General features: G+C 37.1%; 1 protein-coding gene across 4 annotated transcripts in view; it reads left to right on the plus strand.

The window, feature by feature from the left end:
- The window catches only part of Antp (Antennapedia), a 98,152-nt gene extending 82,982 nt beyond the window's left edge, over positions 1–15,170 (plus strand). For all 4 annotated transcript variants that reach the window (XM_012371056.2, XM_012371073.2, XM_012371064.2 and 1 more), the window contains exons 2-3: positions 759–2,127; positions 10,305–15,170. In XM_012371056.2, the coding sequence (XP_012226479.1) occupies positions 1,323–2,127; positions 10,305–10,558 (1,059 nt within the window). In that variant the 5' untranslated portion in view covers positions 759–1,322 and the 3' untranslated portion in view covers positions 10,559–15,170. The remainder of the gene's footprint in view (positions 1–758; positions 2,128–10,304) is intronic.
- Positions 15,171–22,419: the final 7,249 nt, after the last annotated feature.

Raw genomic sequence — 22,419 nt, forward strand, 5'->3', positions numbered from 1 at the left:
AAGCGTGAAAAATTGATTTAAATTGTTTAAATAATTATATTAAATTTATTTTGAGAAGCTAAACTTGAATCGATTGTTATATCAATTTTATTTTATTTTATACGTATCTTTTTTGTACTTATAATTAAATTGACATGCATACTTCAAGTTAAACATGAGTAATTTATATTAGCTCTACTAATTTCACACCGGAACCATCACAAAGCTTCCGAAAAAGAGATTAATGTGATAGGCAGGTCTTGGAGGGAGAAGTAGCCATGCTGCCTAATGGATGGAAATTTTTCCAAATTTAACGATCGCTTAGCCCGCCCACACAGAACGCTGTAATAAGTTTGGCGTCTGTGCGATGGCCGTCACCGTGACGAGCACATGTGCAACTCGCCTTCTGTCATTCAGAGCTAAACTCTGCTCAGTTCATTCAGTCCGCTTGACACAGATCATGCAAAGTGTGCCTCTAGTTGCGCGACGCTATATATTTAAATATCTTAGATTCTTCAAGATGCTACGTAACGTATTAATCGTAATTTGGTTAATTTTTTCTAACAATAAAATGATTTATATTATAATATCACTAATATTTGTAGCATGCATTTTTTTTAATTTTAGCTAACAATATATCGCAAAATTCAAAGCAATACGAACCATTTTACGAACGCCATTTTATTATTTAATATATTTTATCTACGTCTTTAATATTTTATCTATTTTTCTTACATATATGTTCCGTATGTAATAAGTTGTTCTTTTTTGTGTTACAGGTGCGGCGTAACTTCGATTGTAGGGTGGACAGAGGAACGAAACGGGTCTGGAGTGGCTTGGCGCTTTGAACGAAGGTGTCACACCGGGGAAGACGAAGGACTCTGATCTTCCGCCACCACCTCGTATACGCAGTATACTCTCCCCTCTCTCCACTTGCTAATTAAAGGTTCTGCAGTGCTCCAGTTTATAATTTTAACCACGGTAGTGAATCCAGTGTGATAAAAAGTCAAATGATGTACATGTGATCCACGATGATGGTAATTTGATATAATATACGTGTGCTTGTGCTGTCCAAGAGTGCGTGAGATGAGAAGAATCGAGTGAGAAAAAAGAGATATTCGTGAAAGAAATGCAATCCCGGAGTGATAAATCTGTATCTATGTAAAGACGTGTGCTAGTGTGTCCGCACGAAGAGTACAAAACAAAGTAAGTTTACGAAGAAAAAAAAAAAAAAAAAGAGAACTGAGGAAGAGATTCATAGATCAGCCGGAGATAACCAAAGGAAAGTCAGTTAGCAACGTTAGAGAAGTGGCATTAGCAGGTGGGACAGGTGGGACAGTAGCATGAGTTCGTACTTCGCGAATTCGTACATCCCGGACCTGCGAAATGGCGGGGTGGAACACCCGCATCAGCATCAGCAGCACTACGGTGCGGCCGTACAGGTACCTCAGCAGGCACAGTCGGTTCAGCAGCAGTCTCAGCAAGCCAGTGAACCCTGCGACCCGAGTTTGTTACGTCAAGGAGTGTCCGCCCACCACTATGGTACCGCGGGAGGTCAGCAGGACATGCCTTATCCGAGGTTTCCCCCGTACAACCGGATCGACATGCGCAACACGGCTTATTATCAGCATCAAGAACACGGAAGTATGGACGGCATGGCCGGTTACAGATCGACGTCACCGAGTAGCACCGGTATGGGCCACATGGGGCACACACCTACCCCCAATGGACATCCGTCCACCCCCATTGTCTATGCCAGTTGCAAGCTTCAGGCGGCTGCTGTCGATCATCAAGGTACCGTACTCGACGGGCCGGACAGTCCGCCCCTCGTCGAGTCGCAGATGCACCACCAAATGCACAGCCAGCATCCGCACATGCAGACGCAGCAATCGCAGCATCCGCAGCAGCAATCGCAGCATCAGCATCTGCAGGCACAGCAGCAGCATATGATGTATCAACAGCAGCAGCCATCTCAAAGTGCGTCGCAGCAGGGACAAAGTGGAATGCATCCGCAACAGCAACCGCAAGCTCAGCAGCATCAAGGCGTCGTTGCATCGTCGCTCAGTCAACAGCAGCAAGGCACGCCTCAAGGTGCAGCAGCTTCAAACTTACCAAGTCCATTATACCCGTGGATGAGGAGTCAGTTCGGTGAGTTTCAGAATTTTATTTTTATTTTATTGCCGAAAGATTTGTGTGAAAACACGCGTAACGATATCGGCGATATTTTATAATGTAGATTTAATGTATTAAATTTTTAGTTTATTAAAAAATTTTAGCTTTATTGCACAATCTAAATCGATTATGTTAGAATTTATTAAAAAATTATTTATAATTATTAGAAACTTTTTTGGGGTATCCATTAAAATTGGGGGGATTTTTTAAGTTAAATGGAATACGTGACACTTCTTTCAAGAATAGAATCGAGATTTCACTGCGTGACTAAAAGGTCTTGTAGAAAGCTAAAGTTTTTAGAAAGGCTTCTCAGGTAGCAGGTGGCCAACTTTTGTATTTATGCAACGCCACACAAAACTAGACCAAATTCGTACGACAGCCGACTCAGAATTGGCACAATTTCTTTAGATATACTGCGAACAGAGTTATTTATTGCGCCGACCTTTTAGCCTGTCCGCTGGTTTCACCGCTTGTTCACCGGGTTACAATAAGAGTTATTTCTTGTTCTCTTCTTTCACATGTCGGCCGCTTCAACTCGTAAAATCCATATATATCCATTTTTATTCGCAAAATAATTCATTGTAGTCTCATTTTAATCTATTTAATTGTATTTATTGTAATTACAACAAATGGCGTATTGTTACATAGAGAAATTATATATACTTTTTTTATTTTGAAATTGTTTTAAGATTTATTACGCAGCTCGATTTAGCTTCTAATATTTAAATTTGTGCGGAATTAAATAATATACTATCGAACATTTAAGCAGGTTATTTCTCATACATTTCCAGTAGAACAGTTTGACAAATCTTCTCACATTTCTTATGGCAGTCAACACTTTTCGGACGATTTATGGTCGCTTTAATGACGTGACAATAAGATTACACTGTCACTTAGGTAAAAGAAACCTTTTTAGACGCAGCCGATTGAACAAATTGCGGAACCCTGCTGATTCTACATTCACTTTTTCGTTCTACATTCCTTATGGATCTGCAGTTTTCAATAGTGAAAAGCAGTGTCTTTCTATTGTCCAATACCACGAAGTAGCATTTGTCTAGTAGGTTAAACAGCAAGGAGCCAAATTTTCCTTACTTTTCTTTTTCTTCAGTCGCTTGTTGCTTGTCGTAGAAGCAGCAGTTTCTCTCCGCATCTCTTTCGTCAAGTATAGATTAAATACAGATTAAGTATTCGGTAGCGCGAGTGACGTGATTAGTACTTTTTATGTAACAATATTTATGAAATTATATTTTAAAAATAATAGAAATGATCGAAGGTATGTGTCAAAGTAATTAAAATAATTCATATTTTTTTATTATGATTTTTTATTCTATATATTTTGTGGGAGCATATTAAAATAACTAATTTTATTGAAAGATAGATATTATCGCACATTAAATATATAAATTTTTAAGTAAAAATTATTAAATACAAATTATAGATTATGAGATGGTTTATAATATTTAAAAAAATTTTTATTTTTATGATTATTATTTTATTTATTTTTAAGTGTAACTTGTGCTATTTTACACATATTTATATTTTATAATATCATTTTTATAATATGATTGTGGACAAAAAACCTGCAATATATTTTTTTATGAATTTTAAAATGTACAAAAATTATGAGATTATATTTAGGATTTTTGCATATTCTAAAATCCATATAAATAACACAATATTGCAACTTTTTTTACAATCATGTACATTCCTTTTTGTTTATGATTGCTCATACCATCTTTCGGTTCAGTTCAGAAGCTGATCCCAAGTATCTGCTTCAGGACTGGCCGATAAACAGTACGGTTATGACACGGCTCCACGTGGTTCGTAGTTTACTGCCTGTTAAACGAAGAAAACGGTTTGAGTCCCTGAATGTGCTCACAGATGTCGGCACGTTTAAGAATGCTCCGTCTTATTCTCTCGTATTACTAACTCTATAATTTTGTGCGTATATCCATTTCGTTACAAGAATTTTAATTAACTTTGCTCCTCACAAAAAATGTAGAAAAGCTTTCTTATATTACAATATGTTTTAAAGTAATATATCTAGTAATATGCTTTTCGACAAAATTAAATTATTTTAAATTGATGGCAAAAATAAAAAATTACAAATTTATGTAACTTTAAAAAATCTTTAAGACAATTTTGAAAAAAGCACATTGAAAAATTAAGAAATGTCTATCTAGTGTATTTCTTTGGCAATCGCTCCAATGCAAACGAAGTACAAACATGACAAGAAACAACTTTGAGATTATGCATAGTTGAAAAAGAAATTGTTTAACTTTATTTAAGACCCTTTAAAAGCTTAAAGTTTTGTCTTTAAAAAACTGTCTTAAAATTTTTCCTACAATTTTTATTTATTATGATTTTAAATTACCAATGCATTTTCAGCTTTGTTTGTTAGAAATCGGCAATATTTTGATACATTAATAAAGATGTATCTTCAGCTAAAAAAATAAAGATACACTGGTCATTTTAAATTACAATAATTTAGCAAAAGAATCGTAGTTTAATTTAAAAAAAGAAGATTAAAAAAAAAATTTATTGGAGCAAATGCATTATTGAGAAAAAAGTTTAACGGAATTTAAAAGTTGAACCAAGTTTCTTTCGAATTGTTGCAAAGTTACATAAATTTGTATTTCATCATTTTCATCAATTTGATCTTTTAAATTTGTCGTGAAATGTATTTTTAATAATTGAAAAGCATATTACTTGTAATCAGATAATATTCGCAGTTTAAAATTTTTTTTATATGCTTGTAGGAAAGATTTTAAATTTTTTCTATATTATTGATTTCTTAAAATTGCAACAAGTTTGATAAAGTTTTATTTATTTAACTAATATCATTATACGCTTTCTGCGTTTTCTATATTGCGAAATGCAATCTGAGCTAAACATTCTACAACCAGACTTTCATGAATTATGCATAGTTCTGACAGATTGCCATTGAAGTACATTTGGTGAAATCGTCAAGATTGCTTGACATCTTTTGTGAAACGCGTTACACAAGCTGCATTATAAAATAACGAAATGCAAATAAGTACAGATCTTTTGTTAGCGCCAAAGAAAGATGTCAAAATACTGTCATGTTTAAATATTGTTACGTTTAGAATATATTTGTTAAAATTATTTTATAAAAATAATTTGATTATATATTTCTTTATATTGGTTAAAATAAATTAATTTTTAATTATATATATATTTTATATACAGAAAAACCGGTTAAACTAAAGTGCCTTAAATGTCAGTCTGATGAAATTCGGAAATTTCGACATACGTTTTAATTTTTTTATCGTGATGCTCGCTGCATTGCAATGCCGTCCAACTTTAGGCATTCCAATCCCAAGTGTTGACCCGAGAAAAAGAGACCGACCATCGATACCAGCGATGCTTTTAATGCATGAGATAATTGCAATCCTCTGTGAGAAAAGATTTATGACATCTCTACTCCTTCCCTTTCGTATTCTCAATTGGCGAGTAAGCATGTCGTGATACAGTTATATACGTGTGAAGCTTCCGTTACTGCACATACACAATCGTATACAATCTTATATCACGCGTATTTGAAATAAAATTTAAAATGTACATATTTTATATTACAAATAAATTGACGCAATTTGGAACATTAAATTTTGAATTTTATGGAACAGCGATTTTTAGAGCAGGTGCGAGAAAATGTAAATTTTAATGTTATCGAAAAGCGAGTAGGAAAATCTATTGAAATAGATTCTAAAATTTTAAATTTCTTGTTTCTTTTTTTAAATATGCACTTCTTTATTAGTGATAAAAAAAGTACTAAAACTGATGACACATTAATGTGAAATTCAAACTGCTCCACATAGAACAAGTCAGAGAAACCGACATTCTAAATTCGAAATGCATTTTATTATAATCTAACTCTTCACGAGATTAGTGGCCATAATGATGGCGGCTTCGTGAGATATTCGAAAAGCGATGGAGTTCAAAAGGGGCAGGAAAGGAGGAGCTAAAAAAAAGACACGAGAATATGTGTATGCATGTGTGTGAGAGAGAGAGAAGGGAATAAAGGCGGTAGGAGGAGGTAGAAGGGACGGGTGATGATGATGAATGAATCCACAGAAATCCTGGGACCGTTCGCTTTTGGAGCTCCGCCATGGAGGCAATTGTGAACGATATGGAGGTCGTGGTTTAATTTTCTATCCGTTATTTGCGGCTAAAATGTAAGACTTGCGGCATTAAATTATCTCAATTGTATTGCATATTGATTTGATTAATTTGTTTCTTAGCATCTGGCAATTAATTCCGACTTTTGTTTGAAATAAACGCTTCTATTCGTTGCGTTTCAATTTTGAGTTTTATGGAACAGCCATATTGCTCGTATCTAGAGAAGCAGGTGCGAGAAAAAGTAAATTTTAATGCTTCAAATGATATCCGTAAAGATGCATATGTCGCGGCGAACCATTCTTGCTGCTCATTATCTCAACCTTCTACCTCGGGGCTCTTTCAGACTCCGTCTTCTTGTCTGGCTGTCTGTTCGTCTGCCCGGAAGACAAAAAAAAAAAGGAAAGCGAAAGCGAGGAGGGAAAACCGCCTGCCTATCAGATACTCTGGTTCTTTGGAAGTTTCTAAATTCTTTCTATGAATGTTAGCAGGCTTGACGCCTTTTTTCTTTGCCGACAATTCCTGCGGCATTCAGTCAGTTTCGCTTCAGCTGAAATATTTAAATTGTGCTAATTTTATGTTTAAATTATGGGTATGTTACGTAAATAATTGCGCATCTAAATGCAGTAAAACTAAACGTTAATTTTTATACATACTTTAAAATTCAGATTTAAAAGATTTACGTCTCTTATTTCTCATTTATTTATCTTTGGAATATCTGATAGAAAAATCACTTTAAGAAATATATTTAAATGTATGATGTTCAAAAAGAATGATTTATTTATATTTGGCATAAAAAATTAACAATTTCGAGAAGTAAAAGTTTTAAATACTAACTTTGTGGATTTTAGCAATTGTGGAGAAAAATATTTTGAGATTTGAAGCGCAATTCGCGCAATTAATATGGATATCTGTCAGCGGTGTAAATATAATCCAAGCTTCGCATACCGCGAGTGAATGATAAAATTAATGGTACATCTAGGGTATCTAATCGAAGAGCGTTTCAAGGCCTGGCCTTACGGTGCCCACGTAAAGCTTAGCTTAATTGGGCAGCGAGTGGTGGCCGCACCTTATTAGCGGGTTACAACATCCGGCTAGCTGTTAATCTGAAAAGTCCTGCGTGTATCCTGCGGCGGGCCTGAAAGACCAGTCGGGGCTGGGAGAGGAAGTGGAGATGCGGAGCAACTAGCCTATAATAAGCCGCACGGTTGTGTACGTTCTGTTCTGTTTCGTTCCTTCATGCTGCGCCAGTGAAGGCAGACCCATAAATCTCCTGGGCATACTCCAGGGGACATTTGATCCTTGCGTAACCCAACGCCGTTAATTTATTGCCCCGCGTTTAAAGTCACCTCCGTCCGCGAAAGCCGTGGCAGCGCTCTGGTACGACGGTCCGGCGTAAACTTAGGCCATCGGTACGATTTTCTTATTATCAGGAGTCACCCCGTGTGACGCAATATCTTGGAAATATCGCTCGTATCAACTCCAATAAATTACATTATTGCGAGAGAGAGATATATAATAACGCTGTTTCAAAACTGGATCTTATCTGTGTTACTTTATGAGGAAGGTATTCATTTGAGATTATATTAATGAAAAATTTAATACAGAATACACATTTGTTTATTATAATTGACATAGTGAACCATTGAATAGGATTTTTGTCTGAAATAGTCCGTATTTCTCATACGAAAATTATAAGAAAAAAAAAACTGTGCACTGAATCTGTTTTATTCAACGTTTTATGAAATGCTGCAATCGCGGCGCGAAATTGGCAATTAAAACTCATCTAAAAGCCGTACATCTTTGGACTTTTTTTGCAAAGTTATTAAGCCACTTCTTCATCTCGAGTGATATGCACTCGTGATTGCACTATCAGTGCAGCTCTTTCGGACGCTATGATTGCTATACAAGTGTGCTTATGTGTGCGCTCGGTATACGCATGCAATCATATTCATGCACGCGTCTGAGAACACAGACTACCGCTGTCTCTTTAATTAACCCTGCATGCCTCAGCATCGAGAAATCTCGTGCTCACAATATCGCCGTCTGCTGCCTAATTTTCACAGCCGGTTACGCCTAATCGAATTTTGAGTCTTCAACGATCAAATCGATCTTAAAAATTCTATAGGTTTTAGCTCATAAATAATACGGACTCGTCGATGCAACGTTTAATAATTCATTTCTTTGCTCTGCAACATCTAGTGGCATGAGAGGATTTATGGGCGAAGTGACCTTTCGAAACAAACCTGATTATTACGCCGCGTCGGCGCAGGATTATCTTTATTTGAAATTGGTCGTGGATGTGTTTCAGATGTTTCTCTTGGATAAAAATATGTGTTTAAATTTTTGTCAATAATATAAAAATATAACGCACGCGATTACAGCGCTGTCTACATTTTTTTTAATTTAATTACATTTATTCGAATTGTAAAGCACCGAGTGTAATTTAAATTCTTTTTAATATGAAATTTAAGAAGCAATTTCGATGAGTGGACTTTATTTTTAACCATTTACATATTTATTTATTTATTCCGAATATATATATGTATTTTTTATTTTACAAAGTATGTTATAAATAAATGTATAATTTTTATTTATAAATGTACATTGCAATTTTCTGGATTTTAATGCTGTCACTTGAACATGTTTCGTACATTTCTCGGACGCTTTGATCTGATCTTAGATCTAGAACATGGTCTTCATTAACGGTGTGACGAATGAATATTAATACGATGCAGCTTTCATAGTACAGTCGACAGTCAACTATGATAATATTTTGCCGGTGGCACACATTTCTATAAAAATATTTGCGACAAAACGCAAGATCTATTATCATCGTTTGCATTTCTTTATCTAACAAAGACAGCCATTTTTTTATAATATTTACTACATTTTTGGCAAAATAGTAAACTACCTTTTTAAAACAGAGTCGAGGAAGCTGCCTAAATCGTTAAAGCTTATAAGAGAGCGCTAGAGATTGGTATGTTGTTAATTTGAGAGCGTAGCCGAAGGGGAGGGAACGAGAGGGCATGTTCCCAACTTTCTCTATCCTCTCCCATCCTGCCCTCTCTGTCTCTAACGCGCACGCTTTTTCTCTTCCTCCCCATCTCTTCTTCTTCGTCTAGTCGAACGGTTCAGGAACCTACGCGACCTCTCCATCTCTCTCTGGAGCAGAACCGCCATCCATCTTCATCGGCCGACAGCGCGACGGGCGGCGTTTGCCTCGAATGCTCGCCAAGGAGTTTTCTTCTTCTTCTTCTTCTTCTTCTTCTTCTTCGTCTTCTTCTTCTTCTTCTTCACCTCTCCCCTCCTTACTTTCCAGTTCTCATCCCTGCGCCATCTCTTCCTTTTTCCCTCCCTCATACCATTCTGAAACATTCTCGTTTTGCTCTCTCGCACTCGTATAGCGGACTAAGCTAACCCTTTGAGGTTTATACCTCGTAAACTTGTGAGACTTCTCACACAGAGTCAACTCACTCTGTCTCCTTAGTATCTCCCTCTGTCTTTTCCTCGGCCTCTTTCGCTCTTCTTGGCAACCATAATTAATATTCTTGTTCGGGATTCGTGTACCGCGCACCGACCGCAGATCGTATCGCGGATATCGCTAAGGTATCTATCATATGCGGAACTGCACTTACGATCTCGACGATTTTTTTTTCAATCGCGGAGGTATTTTTCGTTTCGTTGAAGTTTACAGAAACTCCAGCTAGGTTGACACAAGATTGTGGCATTTATTAAGTACTTTAGTCAACTGGTTGCCTCCGCAACTCTCGAAGGAAAAAAATATTCGTGCCCGTTATGCCGCTTTTTATTCATGCAAGCGCAATGTCACGAAAGAACATATTCTAATATGTCATATACATATAATATAAAATTACTTCGATCTCTTTTTCTCTTTGTATAATACACGTTTAATACATGTAATAAATTACGCGTGTATATCGATATTATATAACAAATAATTGGAGCATTCAATGATTTATATTAATTCGAGATTGCAATTTGTTTTGTTTCAGAGAGGAAAAGGGGCCGGCAAACATATACACGATACCAAACGTTAGAACTGGAGAAGGAATTTCACTTCAATCGATATCTCACTAGGCGGCGGCGAATCGAGATCGCACACGCGCTATGTCTCACGGAACGGCAGATAAAGATCTGGTTTCAAAACAGACGGATGAAGTGGAAGAAGGAGAACAAGACGAAGGGTGAGCCAGGCTCGGGCGATGGCGACACTGAAATCTCGCCGCAGACGTCGCCGCAGGGTTGAGAGCTCCGAGGAGTGGAACTTTCTTTCCATCTCTCTCAGGGTCGTTAATACCTTGTTTCCAGCACTACCTCCTCCCCTACCCAAACTCCAATCCCCATCGATGACCTCCAAATGATCCCTCTAAGCAATGACGCTTATTTTATCGTGTTAATCATGTTGCTTGTACCAAAAACGAAGCAGATAAAGATGAAGCCGAGGAAGTTGTAGAAAGACCCATAAGAGCGCTTGACGACGAACAGACGATAACGGAAAGAGAGCTATGATAAGGTGAAGATGGAAGCGGAGAACGAAACAAAACGAAGCAGTTAGTCAGCAGAGGATTTGCGCATGAATAATGTGGATCAAGATTATTAATAAAGAAGAAAAGAAAACGTATAAACAAAACTGGATCACATGCTAATCAGAACCGCGTTAACCTCCATTACGTTTAATCGAATGTAATTGTACTAAAGCCTATGAACATATATATATACACACATATATATATACATATATATATATATATACATATATATATATGCGAATGGAGATGTACCGTAGTTTAATGTGAAATCGTGAAAGCGAGTGACTGCTAGTAATGCAAATAGAGCGCGTAAAAATGGCGGTATATAGAGTGATAGGTATAAAGAGTTAAGCTTACCGGAAGAATGTGATGCGCGATTGTGAGCGTGATAGAGAAGAAAATTCGCGTTGAAATCTTAGGAGAGCATTTTATTATTTATTCTCTTACATCGTAAACAAGTAGAGCTGTAGGACGAATTTGGTAGAATAGAAGTACGAAAAGATGTCCGTCGCGTCTGTATTTAGCGATAGATAAGCGGTTTAGTGTTTTTAGAGGATTTTTTTTTTAGATAGACCTTTCTTTAGCACCGCGGTGGCTCCAACGAGGATATTTAACGATTCGTGCCAAGTGTGATCTTCGAGCGTGTTTTGATAAAATCGGAGAAATGGCTTGAGTATCGGCGGGACACGGCAGGTGGACGGAAGGAAAGCGGCGTCGGGGAGAAGAGGAAAGTCACGAAGTTTCGCGTCTAGTTCCAGTAACAGTGATAACAAGTGAGTGCAAAACCAATTCCATTGGAAATCAGTGAATTCGAAGTATAAATGTAATGTTCACGGCAAAGTTTGGAATGTTGTACGAAGCAAAGGCGACAGAATGACAGTGGATAGAGGACGGATTAGTGTTGAATGATAAAGTGAATTCGAAACAAAAAAAGAAAGAAAGAAAGCAGCGCTCTTCGGCGGAGCAGAGTCAAATCGACTTGGCATTTCTTCATCAGCGGCATCGCAAGGTCAGTCTTATAAAGATTACTATAATGATACGCAATTATCGGTTAACGTTAGACTTTCTTCGTTGAATTGTCGTGTCCGCATTTTTTCGATAAATGGGATAAGTTTTGAGGGATATGAAAATTATGAGGAATAAAATTTTCACGCGCTCTTTGTTTTACGCGATCGCACAAAATTGTGCTTTCATTGATCGATAATTGGAAAAATTCGTTCCTATAATGCACATTGCTCAAAATGACGAATATAATATACATAATATACATAAGCAGTTCTTTTCTAAAAAAAGTGTCCACTGGGAAAAATATATTTAATTGTTAAAATATTTAGCATTTTTTTGAGAATTTAAAAATGCTATATTTAATTTAAATAATATATTATTTCTCAACGTGGCCGGACATGTTCAGTTTATACTTAAAACGGTTTAAAACTATTTTTAGAAAATAACTGTTTGATATTAAGCTGTAGTGTGTAATCTACGATGTCTTTTACGATGCCGGACACGTAATGTGATCTCGAATAAATTATTACCTTTAGAATTCCTTTGAAAGCAAATGTAGTAATTGTACTAAATGTATTCGTTGCAATTCTTCTTTCTCTTGTAAATATTTTTTTAAAAAATAACTCAAGAGATAAAAGTTTATTTGCATTAGTAATGATTGAAAATTTACTCTTGCTCCGCGCGACATGACGCCAAGTTACCAAGTGTTGTAATACATAGCGTATTTTTGGAATAGTATGCTTTCGGCATGAAACCGCTTGGCACCTTAATGGCGACTTGGATCTAAATTAACCAAGAGAAATTTTTTCTCTTGCAAAATATATGTATATCTTATCGTATGAGTGTATATTATCATTCCAAACAGTTATATGTTTTTCTGAGATCTTTTTTATACACGACATAATGATTTAAAGCACGTTTTATTTTGAATCTTTACATATTTATCACTAATGATAACGAGTCGAAACGTTTGTAAATATTTTTTTTTATAATCTCATGCACTCTAACGCATTTTTATCTAGCGTTGACTTATTTGCCTTCGTTTCTTCCTTATTGATTTGATAAATCCAACGAGCATTTGTAATTATGCTTATTTTAGTTATCTTAACTGAATAATGTATTACCCCTTTTATAAATTTTTTTCACATATCGTATAACGATATGACGATGAAAATATTTTTATTAAATTTTTACACAATAAAGTATTTATGATAACACGTGCAAGGTATACGTGATGAGTAAGTCTAATTTGTTATTTATATCGCGACAAGCGCGTTAAGTGTGGCAAGCGGTATCAGAGCACTCGTCAACCTGATCGTCTCGATCTGGTTCGATGAATTGATTTGATTACGCCGTATCGGGAGATCCAGGAAAGCCTCGCCACGTTGTAGCTAGGCGAGCCGATATACTCCGCCGCGGCGAATCTGTGCTGTGTTGTAAACTTAGATTCGACATAATTATTTAGTGTATATCTTGTATACACACGACAAGTAACGATATACGTAATAAACAATATTAATAATTGCGTGCTAGTTACGAACAGCCCGTCTTCTAAGTCTCGCTGCAAAAATCGGCGTCTTACCATTTTTGCATTAAAAAAAAAACCCATGGAGAAAAGGGCGAAGGAAACAATGGAAACGTGTAAACTGATATACGTAATACTTGGTCCAGCTCGCGTTCGCGCATCAATCGAGTATGAGAACGACCAGTTTTTCCTTCTCGGGAGATTTATTTATGTAAAACCTTTTGTCCTGGAGGAGCAATGAACCGTATGAAGCAGAAAATCCGCGGCGATCGCTCGCTGCCGCGCATGTTTAAAACGCCTGCGTGATCTAGCTACAATCATGGTCTCATAAAAGTAATCTTTCTTGTTGCATTTTATTTTATTTTATTGGTTTTTGTAATGAAATAAAATCTACATTTGAGTATCAAAATTATTCGTTTATGAGATTTCTTACTATTAGTTGTGTCCAAATTTATGTTTTTGTTCGTATTTTTTGTGCGGTGCAATTTTGCATAAAATAAATTTTTTTATGCATTTTGTTCTAACCAAATTACATGTGAATTTTAGTACATCAATTAACGAACGAGATCTATGTGGGATATAATAATGCATAATAACATTTGAAATGTAGAATATGCGATTCCTGAGATGTAGATATTTTTCACTTTTAGATCATGATACTGTGACCAGTATTCTAAAAGAATTTTCATACGCTTCAGAAAATTTTACATACTCGAAATTGAGATGTCGGTTCGATAAGAGATTTTATTTCAAGATGGATAGAGAGGAAAGGAAAATAAGTTTTGAATGAGATTTACTTTATTTTAATCATATCGAAATTGTAGTATATGCGCTTAAAGTTTAAATTCGAGATACAGTACCGGTCTGTCAAGTTGAAGATTGACTATGAAAATCCGACTCGGTTGTAATATTGAGAAAGTCGAATAGTGCAATAAAATAATATACGTTTAAAAGTACGACGGATCTCGGTGCTGTAAAAGTAGTCGTCGTGAGCGATCGCCGTGAATGCGAATACAATTAAAGAAAAAAAAATAAAATTTTGTATCTATTGGATAGTAAACTATTACTTAGATTTTAAAAGTATATATTATATATATATAAATATATATATAACGCGAGAAGGGAAATTCATAGTATTAACTGGAAGGAACGAAATGCAAAATATATATTTTATCTTTACTCGTATATATGCGCATAAAATTACAGATATACGTACATTTTAAACCAAGTACCGTGAGTGTATGCAAAAGTAGAATTAAAAGCTACATGCAGCAGTGTGTACGTACGAAGTATGTCACTAAGATAGTCCGTATTCGATAAGTGTGTTGTAACACCTAAAGTCTAATTCGTAAAATAATGAAATAGTATTAAGTGAAACGGGCATGTCGGTCGCAGAGCGAGTGGAGGGTGGCGGTCGTGAATTTGAATTGGATTTTTTTCGTCTAAAATAAAGAAAAACCGTATCCGCCATTTAGCGTACACCACGGGAGACGCGCAATTCAAATTTTTATTTATTATTGTCCACGATACGCGAGAGAGCGGCGGCAATGTACATAAGTCCGATCTTTCTAACTAGGCTATCCGCAAAACGCTACCAGATAAGTAGAACAAAAAAAAAAAAGGAAACGGAAAATGAAATATTAATATAAACAAGAAGTAATGCTTGTCAACGAACGAGTAATTTTCAGACCGTAATATTGTTTAGTCCAGTAATATTTATTGATACATGTTATATATACCGCAAAGTGGATCTTTCTGTTTGTTTAATTGATTATACAATAAATATTTTTTATAATGTACTAGATAGTTGTGTAGGTATTTGTATGTACCATTACTCTAACACATATACTTCCTTGAGTATCTCTACGAAGTAACACGGATTTGTAGAGATTACGAGAATCCTACGCTGATGTTGTACTCTCGCATATCCAATCATTTTTATCGGATTACATGTAGGTACGATACGATGTTCAAAAAAGGATGCAAAAACGTGTTTTCGTGTATTCACATTTCGATTCGACGCTTTGTTCCTGCTCAATTTAGATTCTAATTCGCGATCGTGTAAAAGATTATGTTTTTTGATCACGCAAACGTTTAATTAATGAGCCACGAAATCTCGTCCTCGTATGTGTATGCGCCGAAGAGTTCCTGACTTCCTGTCGCATTTCAGGAAAGTGTCATTAGTTTCATATACCTTTTAGATACCGTATTTTCATCCAACAACGTAAAATGTATAAACAAGCAAATTTCTCGCTCTATCATCTTATTATCCATTGAATTTAAAGTTATCATTTTGAAAAATCTGTTACTGGTTTTATCCTTTAATATTACGAAGAATATCTGTTTCCTTAAATTTTACACTAAATTGACTAATATTCATTACATTTACTTTATCTCGATATTGAATCATACTTTTTTATATATGTATAAAACAATCAAGATACAAATATATTGTTTATGCAATTGCAGTTAGAAAGATTGCCATAACTATACAAAAAAATTCCGATCTTTTACTATTTCGAATGTTTCATGAGATGTACGGTCTCATCGATTATAGGTTCCGCCATATGAAGACTGATAGACTCCGTAACGCGAGACAAGAATATTGTATACTACAATAGTCGCTAAAAACAAGATAAAATCCAAACCGATATAATTATCGATTGTTTATCGATAGATAGAAATAATTATTTAACGGTATATGGTGCGTTCAAATTATTCCAGAACAATTTTACAGATTAAGAATCATTTTAGAGCGACTTCGGATGACTTATAACATTTTTTTTCTTTTATTGATCAAATTAACGTTCGAATGCAAGCAATAAATATTATACCGAAGTTGCTCTAACTTTCATTTTGATGTCCCAGAGGACAAGCGAGATGCATTTGTATATAATTAGTCATGAAAAGTAATATAAAAAAAATTCTGTTTTTTTTTTTTAAATCTCGGCAGGGCAATGTGAAAGGCGACGTCTGACGTCGCGGCATCGAATCGCGAGCCGCGACCCTGTATACGATACCGCGTAGGTAAAGTAGGTACCTGGTTACTAGACTAAAAAAAAAAATCCTTACAAAGTAACGGTAGCAGAGGTCTAATTAATTACTATTTATTGATACGATATAGTAACGATATGCACACTGTTGAGTTTCTCGAGTAATTCAATTACTCAGTGACTCGACGAATAACTAGAGTAAGAGGATGACAATATTTCGAGAGCCGCCACGTTGTCGTCCGCTGATGTGCTTACGGTCGCTCCAGTGTGTTGCGCATGAATCCGATTACAAAAGATTCTTCATCAAAGTTCCCTCTAAAACGTTGGTATTTACTCAATATCACTAACGACTATTAATTAAAAAATAACCCATGTTAATTAAAAAAAAATTAACATTGCAAATTCCAACTTGTTCTTTAGATTAAATGGATTTGAATAATCTTGACGGAATGTGTGTCCTGGTTGGACAATAATATATTTAATATTTACATGTAATGCGCTTGAGCAATTTTTACGAAATGTAATCATCGCAGGATCATCAGAAATCGCGAGATTATGTTAGAAAGTACGGGAAAGAAGTTCCGGATACGCTACATACGAGACAACAATTTGGAAGACAAGTCGCAATTTATTTAGACGAAAGGGATGCTATGTCGCGTTCCATAAAAGTTCGGGTTAACATGTTTTCCTGAAACATGACGTACGATCTGCGATTAGGTTTGCTATCTCTTAGCTACACACTTGAGTCACCATAGTTACGCATTGCCCCGACCGAAAACAAAGTGTATGTATCATATATTCTGCATACTACGCACACGTATATACCTATACATAATACATAAATACAAATCCACACAGTATACATTGCCTATCTACAAAAGACCGGGTACAATGCATTCGTTCCAACGATTGTGCGGAAGAAATACTTAAATACAGGTGTGCCTAGCAGCCGAAAACAAACGTGGGCAACACTGCTTTATCGAACGAAAAAGATATAAATAAATGAATTTATATATATATAAATATAAATATATATACATATAAATTATATATATAAATATATTTAAATATAAATATACGAATACTATGATACAGCTACACAAACACATATATAGTTATTTTGTAGTGTCTCGCATTATGTAAACTACATGTATACAAAAAGTATGACAGTGACGATGTTGATGATTGCAATGATAAAACGATGTCTACGCGAGTGAAGTATGTATTATGTATAATGACGAAGACGATGACGCGACGACGATTGATAATAGTATTATATGCTATCATGTCGACGAGTCTAAACCGTATTGTATTATATTATATGTAAGAGTCTGTCCATATTAATAATAATAATAATAATAATAATAATAATTATATTAATTATAATAGCTGTGTTTGAAAACGAGAAATAAATTGTGGTTGAATATGAAATAGGATGTAGTATAAAAAGCGGATGTGTGTCATGTCCCCCTTATCATTACGTGCATATCATATCGTGACGCTACACACCCTTGAATCTATAGTCCTTCCGACAGTCAATTAGCGAATCGATCTGTCGGACGATTCTCGGCATGAAATCACGATTTCTGTATCCGTGCGAGGATATCGCGATCAGTACGCCACTGGCTTCCTTTCGAGAGGGTAGCCCAGCATACCCGGAGGTTGCGTTTATACGAATTGCAGCGGAAGGAACCATTGTATAATCCAAGATGGCCTCCACCTCGGAGAGGATTATTATTGGCTAATACGAAGCAAGAGGCCCCGCCTTGGCTCACGGCTCGTGACGGGATGATTTATTGGGATTTCTGTCTGTTCGCCCCTGCGCTGCAACGAACACACCGTGCCTAGCTCGCCTAGACGGTAGGTATGCTCGGATTTGCAATATTGGATTTCGACATCTCGACGAAGTGCAGCTGCAAACCACCCTCACACGATGGACGTCTTCATTCCGCGTGTCCACGTGCAGTCGTCCGGCATGCCTCAAGTGTCAATATCAAATTCAATTCGAGCAATCCTTTTCACTTTGCTACTTTGATTAATTTCCCAACATCTTTTCGTTTGTCTCGAAGAAATTTTCTAAGAAAGTATCTACTTAATTTGCAATTTTTTTTTATCGCAATATTAAGATAAAAATCGCTGTCTTACTATGAATAATTGAAAAATGATTATTTTATTATAGACGATCAAAATCACGTTCAATATTGCTTTACGCATCTCACTAATGTAACATAATCGATCGGTATGTTTATTCTTTTACACCAATTCATCATGCTATACTGTTACTCCAATGCTTAGGAACGCTAAATGTAGATTAATCGATCGCATTAATGTGCACTCGGTCGCCGTGCTATGAAGAGATCAGTAAACTGATGCTAATAACTATCGCGTATCGGTAGATACGCGACGAGAGGTGAGTATAACCGGCGGAAGTCTCGTAATGTTATCACATTTCCGGAACTGGGTAACGAATCCAGGTCATGCAAGACGGAGAGGCAGAAGAATTCATCGTCGGGTGAGTATAAGTGGATTGCGTACGTACGGTACGAGCAACGGAATACACGGGGGTGACCTTTGCCAATTCGGTTGTTGCAGGTGCATCCACGTTGCAAATGCGCGAGGCGAGGAGAGAATCCATAGGCAGAACGAGCGGAGAGAGCGAGATAGGAGGACGGGAGAGAGCGAGGAGTCGGCGGAGTAGAGACCTGGCAAGATAGAGGAGCCGGTGGGAGGATGGCGGTTAGAATTTATGGCCGCTTTATCACTTTACCGGCCTTGCCGCGTCTCCTTTAGCTGTGAGGAGGGCAGGATCTCACGATGAACTTTGGCACTCGACTACGTTGCACTCGACGAGCGGTGAGCCCGTTAACTTTCTTGTTTACTCGCATTTCGCGAGAGATTACAAGTACACCTGTTTTCTCTCTCTCTCTCTCCTTCTCTTTCCCCCTCTCTCTCTCTCTCTCTCTCTCTCTCTCTCTTTCTCTCTCTTTCTTTCTTTCTCTCTTCCTGCTTTTCGTCTTTTCAAATTTAACGCAATATCTCGTTGCATAAAACGTGTCCAATTATCTGAGAAGCAAGTTAGTAGAAAAACAAGAAATATTTTGATCCAAAGCATTATTTTATAAAATATATTTTTATATAACTTACAATTAGAATGATATGCGAATTCTCGAAATACGACTATTGAAATTTATCGAATAAATTAAGAATCTTTTCATGATGCAAAATGTCTGAAAAAAAAAAATTTAATACAATCTTGACGCGCATTTAAAGAGCCATATTTCTCGGCGAAGCAAAACTATTAATATCCAGATAATGAAGTTTCAAATCGTGCGAATTAATATGCAATTGCATGCATTTACAAAGATGGTAGGATAGAAGGAGGAGAGATAAGACTGCGTACCTTCCAGTCTGGCCGCTATCCCTACGCTTTCGCCGGTCTAAATTTATGTCTTTATATACTCGGTGCGTGCGCTAGCTCCTTGGCTGCTCGCATGCTTCATTATACTTATGGCCATTTAATGGTCGGATTTTAATTCACTTGGTCCACCCGGAGGGAATTGTTCCGGCGGGCTAACGGGAAAAGTGGCGCCGGCCGAATCCACAAATATCTAGTGTAAACACATTAATAACGGGTCTCACAAGCTAACTTATTGCATACACGGACGCTCCGTGCGGGGCATCGTAAAATTTACGTCATACTACCTGTCGGCATGACGACTACAACTACATAACGCATAAAGTAACCCCCATTAATAGACCATAAATTCTATCCCCGCAGCACCGTTGTTATGTATGAGCGTCGTTAGTGTTAATAGAGTGTTAACGGCTCCTATGCCGCTCTCGATTCTGTCCAGGACGTAGGTGACGGAGTTGGTGATGTAGGTAGAAGCTTGACAGGGGAGAGGAGAGAGAATGGTAAGCGGTTGCCATAGAGGAATTCTGGTTGCGTGCTGCCTGGCTACTATTAGCATCGTGCTTCTGCTATTTTGCATAGAGAATGCATCAATTTTCGGCGCTTCCCGCTCGCCGAACCCCCCACTATTGCCACCTTCGACGATTTTGTCTCCTCACCGCGCTCCGCCCGGCCATCCCCACGCGATTTCCGCCACGCGGTCATCCGGTACAATCCTCGTACACGCTGCTCCGTATAATGTAAATCGTATCGAAGATAATTGATATCGCGAACGCCTACTTCCCTGGAAATGCACGTTCACGATCAACGCTCGCCTGTCCCGATTGTTGCCGCGACGTTCGTTTCCCGTTGATGATCGGCTTCGATTTGCGCGATAGAGATGTCCGATAATGTGGACAATTACCAGGAGTTTACGGAGGATTAAGCGTCCGTATTTTAGGGCTGTTGAGTTCAAATGGCTTTATAAAGCGGACGAACAAATAATGAATAATAATCTCTCACACTTTTTATTTGCACATTAGATTATTTCATGCTATGTATTTAATAATAATAATTAGCAAAATTTTGCATTCTATTGTATATCTTTTCATGTAGTTCTGTCAAGAATTGACGAAAACATTTTTTAATGAATTTTAGATATGATAAAGCATAATATTGTAATTAATTATTTTAGTTAGTTCTCACGTCGTATCAAAATTCTAGAATTCTATGTAAAAAAATGTACTATATTTGCAATAATTTGGAAGATTGTTGATTATAATCCACTCTCAGGTGCAAACAATATTGTGCTTTGGGTGGATCATTGTATGCTGCGGAGGAGACCGTTGGATACATAACGTATAACGGGACATAAATCAATAATATCGCTACCCCCTCTCCTTTCTTCTCTCCCTGGGATACGCTCACTATCCCCGAACACCGTTACTGCTCTGCAAACCGCCAAGCGAAGCCAGCGTCTCTTCCGCAATCAATGTTCATGTCTAAAACATCACAAACAATACTTGATCTTTAATATTCGATGATTGTGCCATTGAAACATTTATTAACAGCTTCGTAATTTGGTTAACTCAATTTATCGATTTATTTTAGCCAAGTAATGCACGCTCGTGAACTATTTAGGGGTTGAAACGCTTGATACTTCTTTGAATAATACAATAGTGAAACTTTATGTATATTCAATTTATATCGTATGTTCTCCAAATTTTATCTACGAAAAAGATTTTAAATTATAAAATATTCAACATAAGTGAATGACAATTAACTAATTTTATTATTTTACATGAATGGGATATTTTTGCCAACAAAACCGCTACTAATCCATAAATTCGCGAATTCAAACAGAGATGTAGGACTCCTAATCGGATTCATATCGTTTTTTTTTTTCGTGGCTTCAAGGAGATACGACTTGACGTTTGTCAAAGCATTAATGCGAATTTATTTCGCGCGGGGCACATTTCCGCGTGTTTTAGGAAGTTTGGGTGCGGACGTGTCGCCGATATAGAAAGGCTAAATGCAAAACCTTGTAAGGGGAGAGACTCCGCGTGCTCCGAGAAACTAACAAAACATCCTCGCAATTAGCCGGATGTCCCGATGACATCAACGGGCCATCCCACGGGACCGCCAACCGTGCTACGTAGCCTCGCGACAGAAATTTCGCCGTTGCGCCACTCTGCCGACTTCGGTCCCCTACCGGCTCTCTACCAGCCGTGTTGCTCCTACCGAGCGGCCGTCCGCGGTCTCTCAACGGGATTCTAGGTGACGACGACGCGCTTTCCGTGCTACAGAGATATGCTAAATAATAAAAACTCATCGGATTTATGTCGTCCAGAATTGGACGCGGGCGGCGTGGACGAGGCACGCGGCAGCAGCAGAGGTGCTCGTCGAATGAAATTGAAAAGTAGCAGGGAGATATGGCTCCGACCGACGAATATCGGTAGACAGACGAATGGCGTGGGAATGAGCAAGGGGTTGGAACGAGTAAACGGGACATGAAAAACTGCCGCGCGAGAGCTGATAGACTGAAAAGTGTTTGTTCGACGGACGGACGTTTTTTAAAATCTTTCGCTATCCTTTTTCACTCGAGGTCATTGGGATGCATTGTACGCGAGATTGGCGCAAATACGTTCGCCTCATTGTTCCCTG

The sequence above is a fragment of the Linepithema humile genome, chromosome 5 (assembly GCF_040581485.1).
Source record: "Linepithema humile isolate Giens D197 chromosome 5, Lhum_UNIL_v1.0, whole genome shotgun sequence".
In the NCBI taxonomy this organism is placed as follows: Eukaryota; Metazoa; Arthropoda; class Insecta; order Hymenoptera; family Formicidae; genus Linepithema; species Linepithema humile.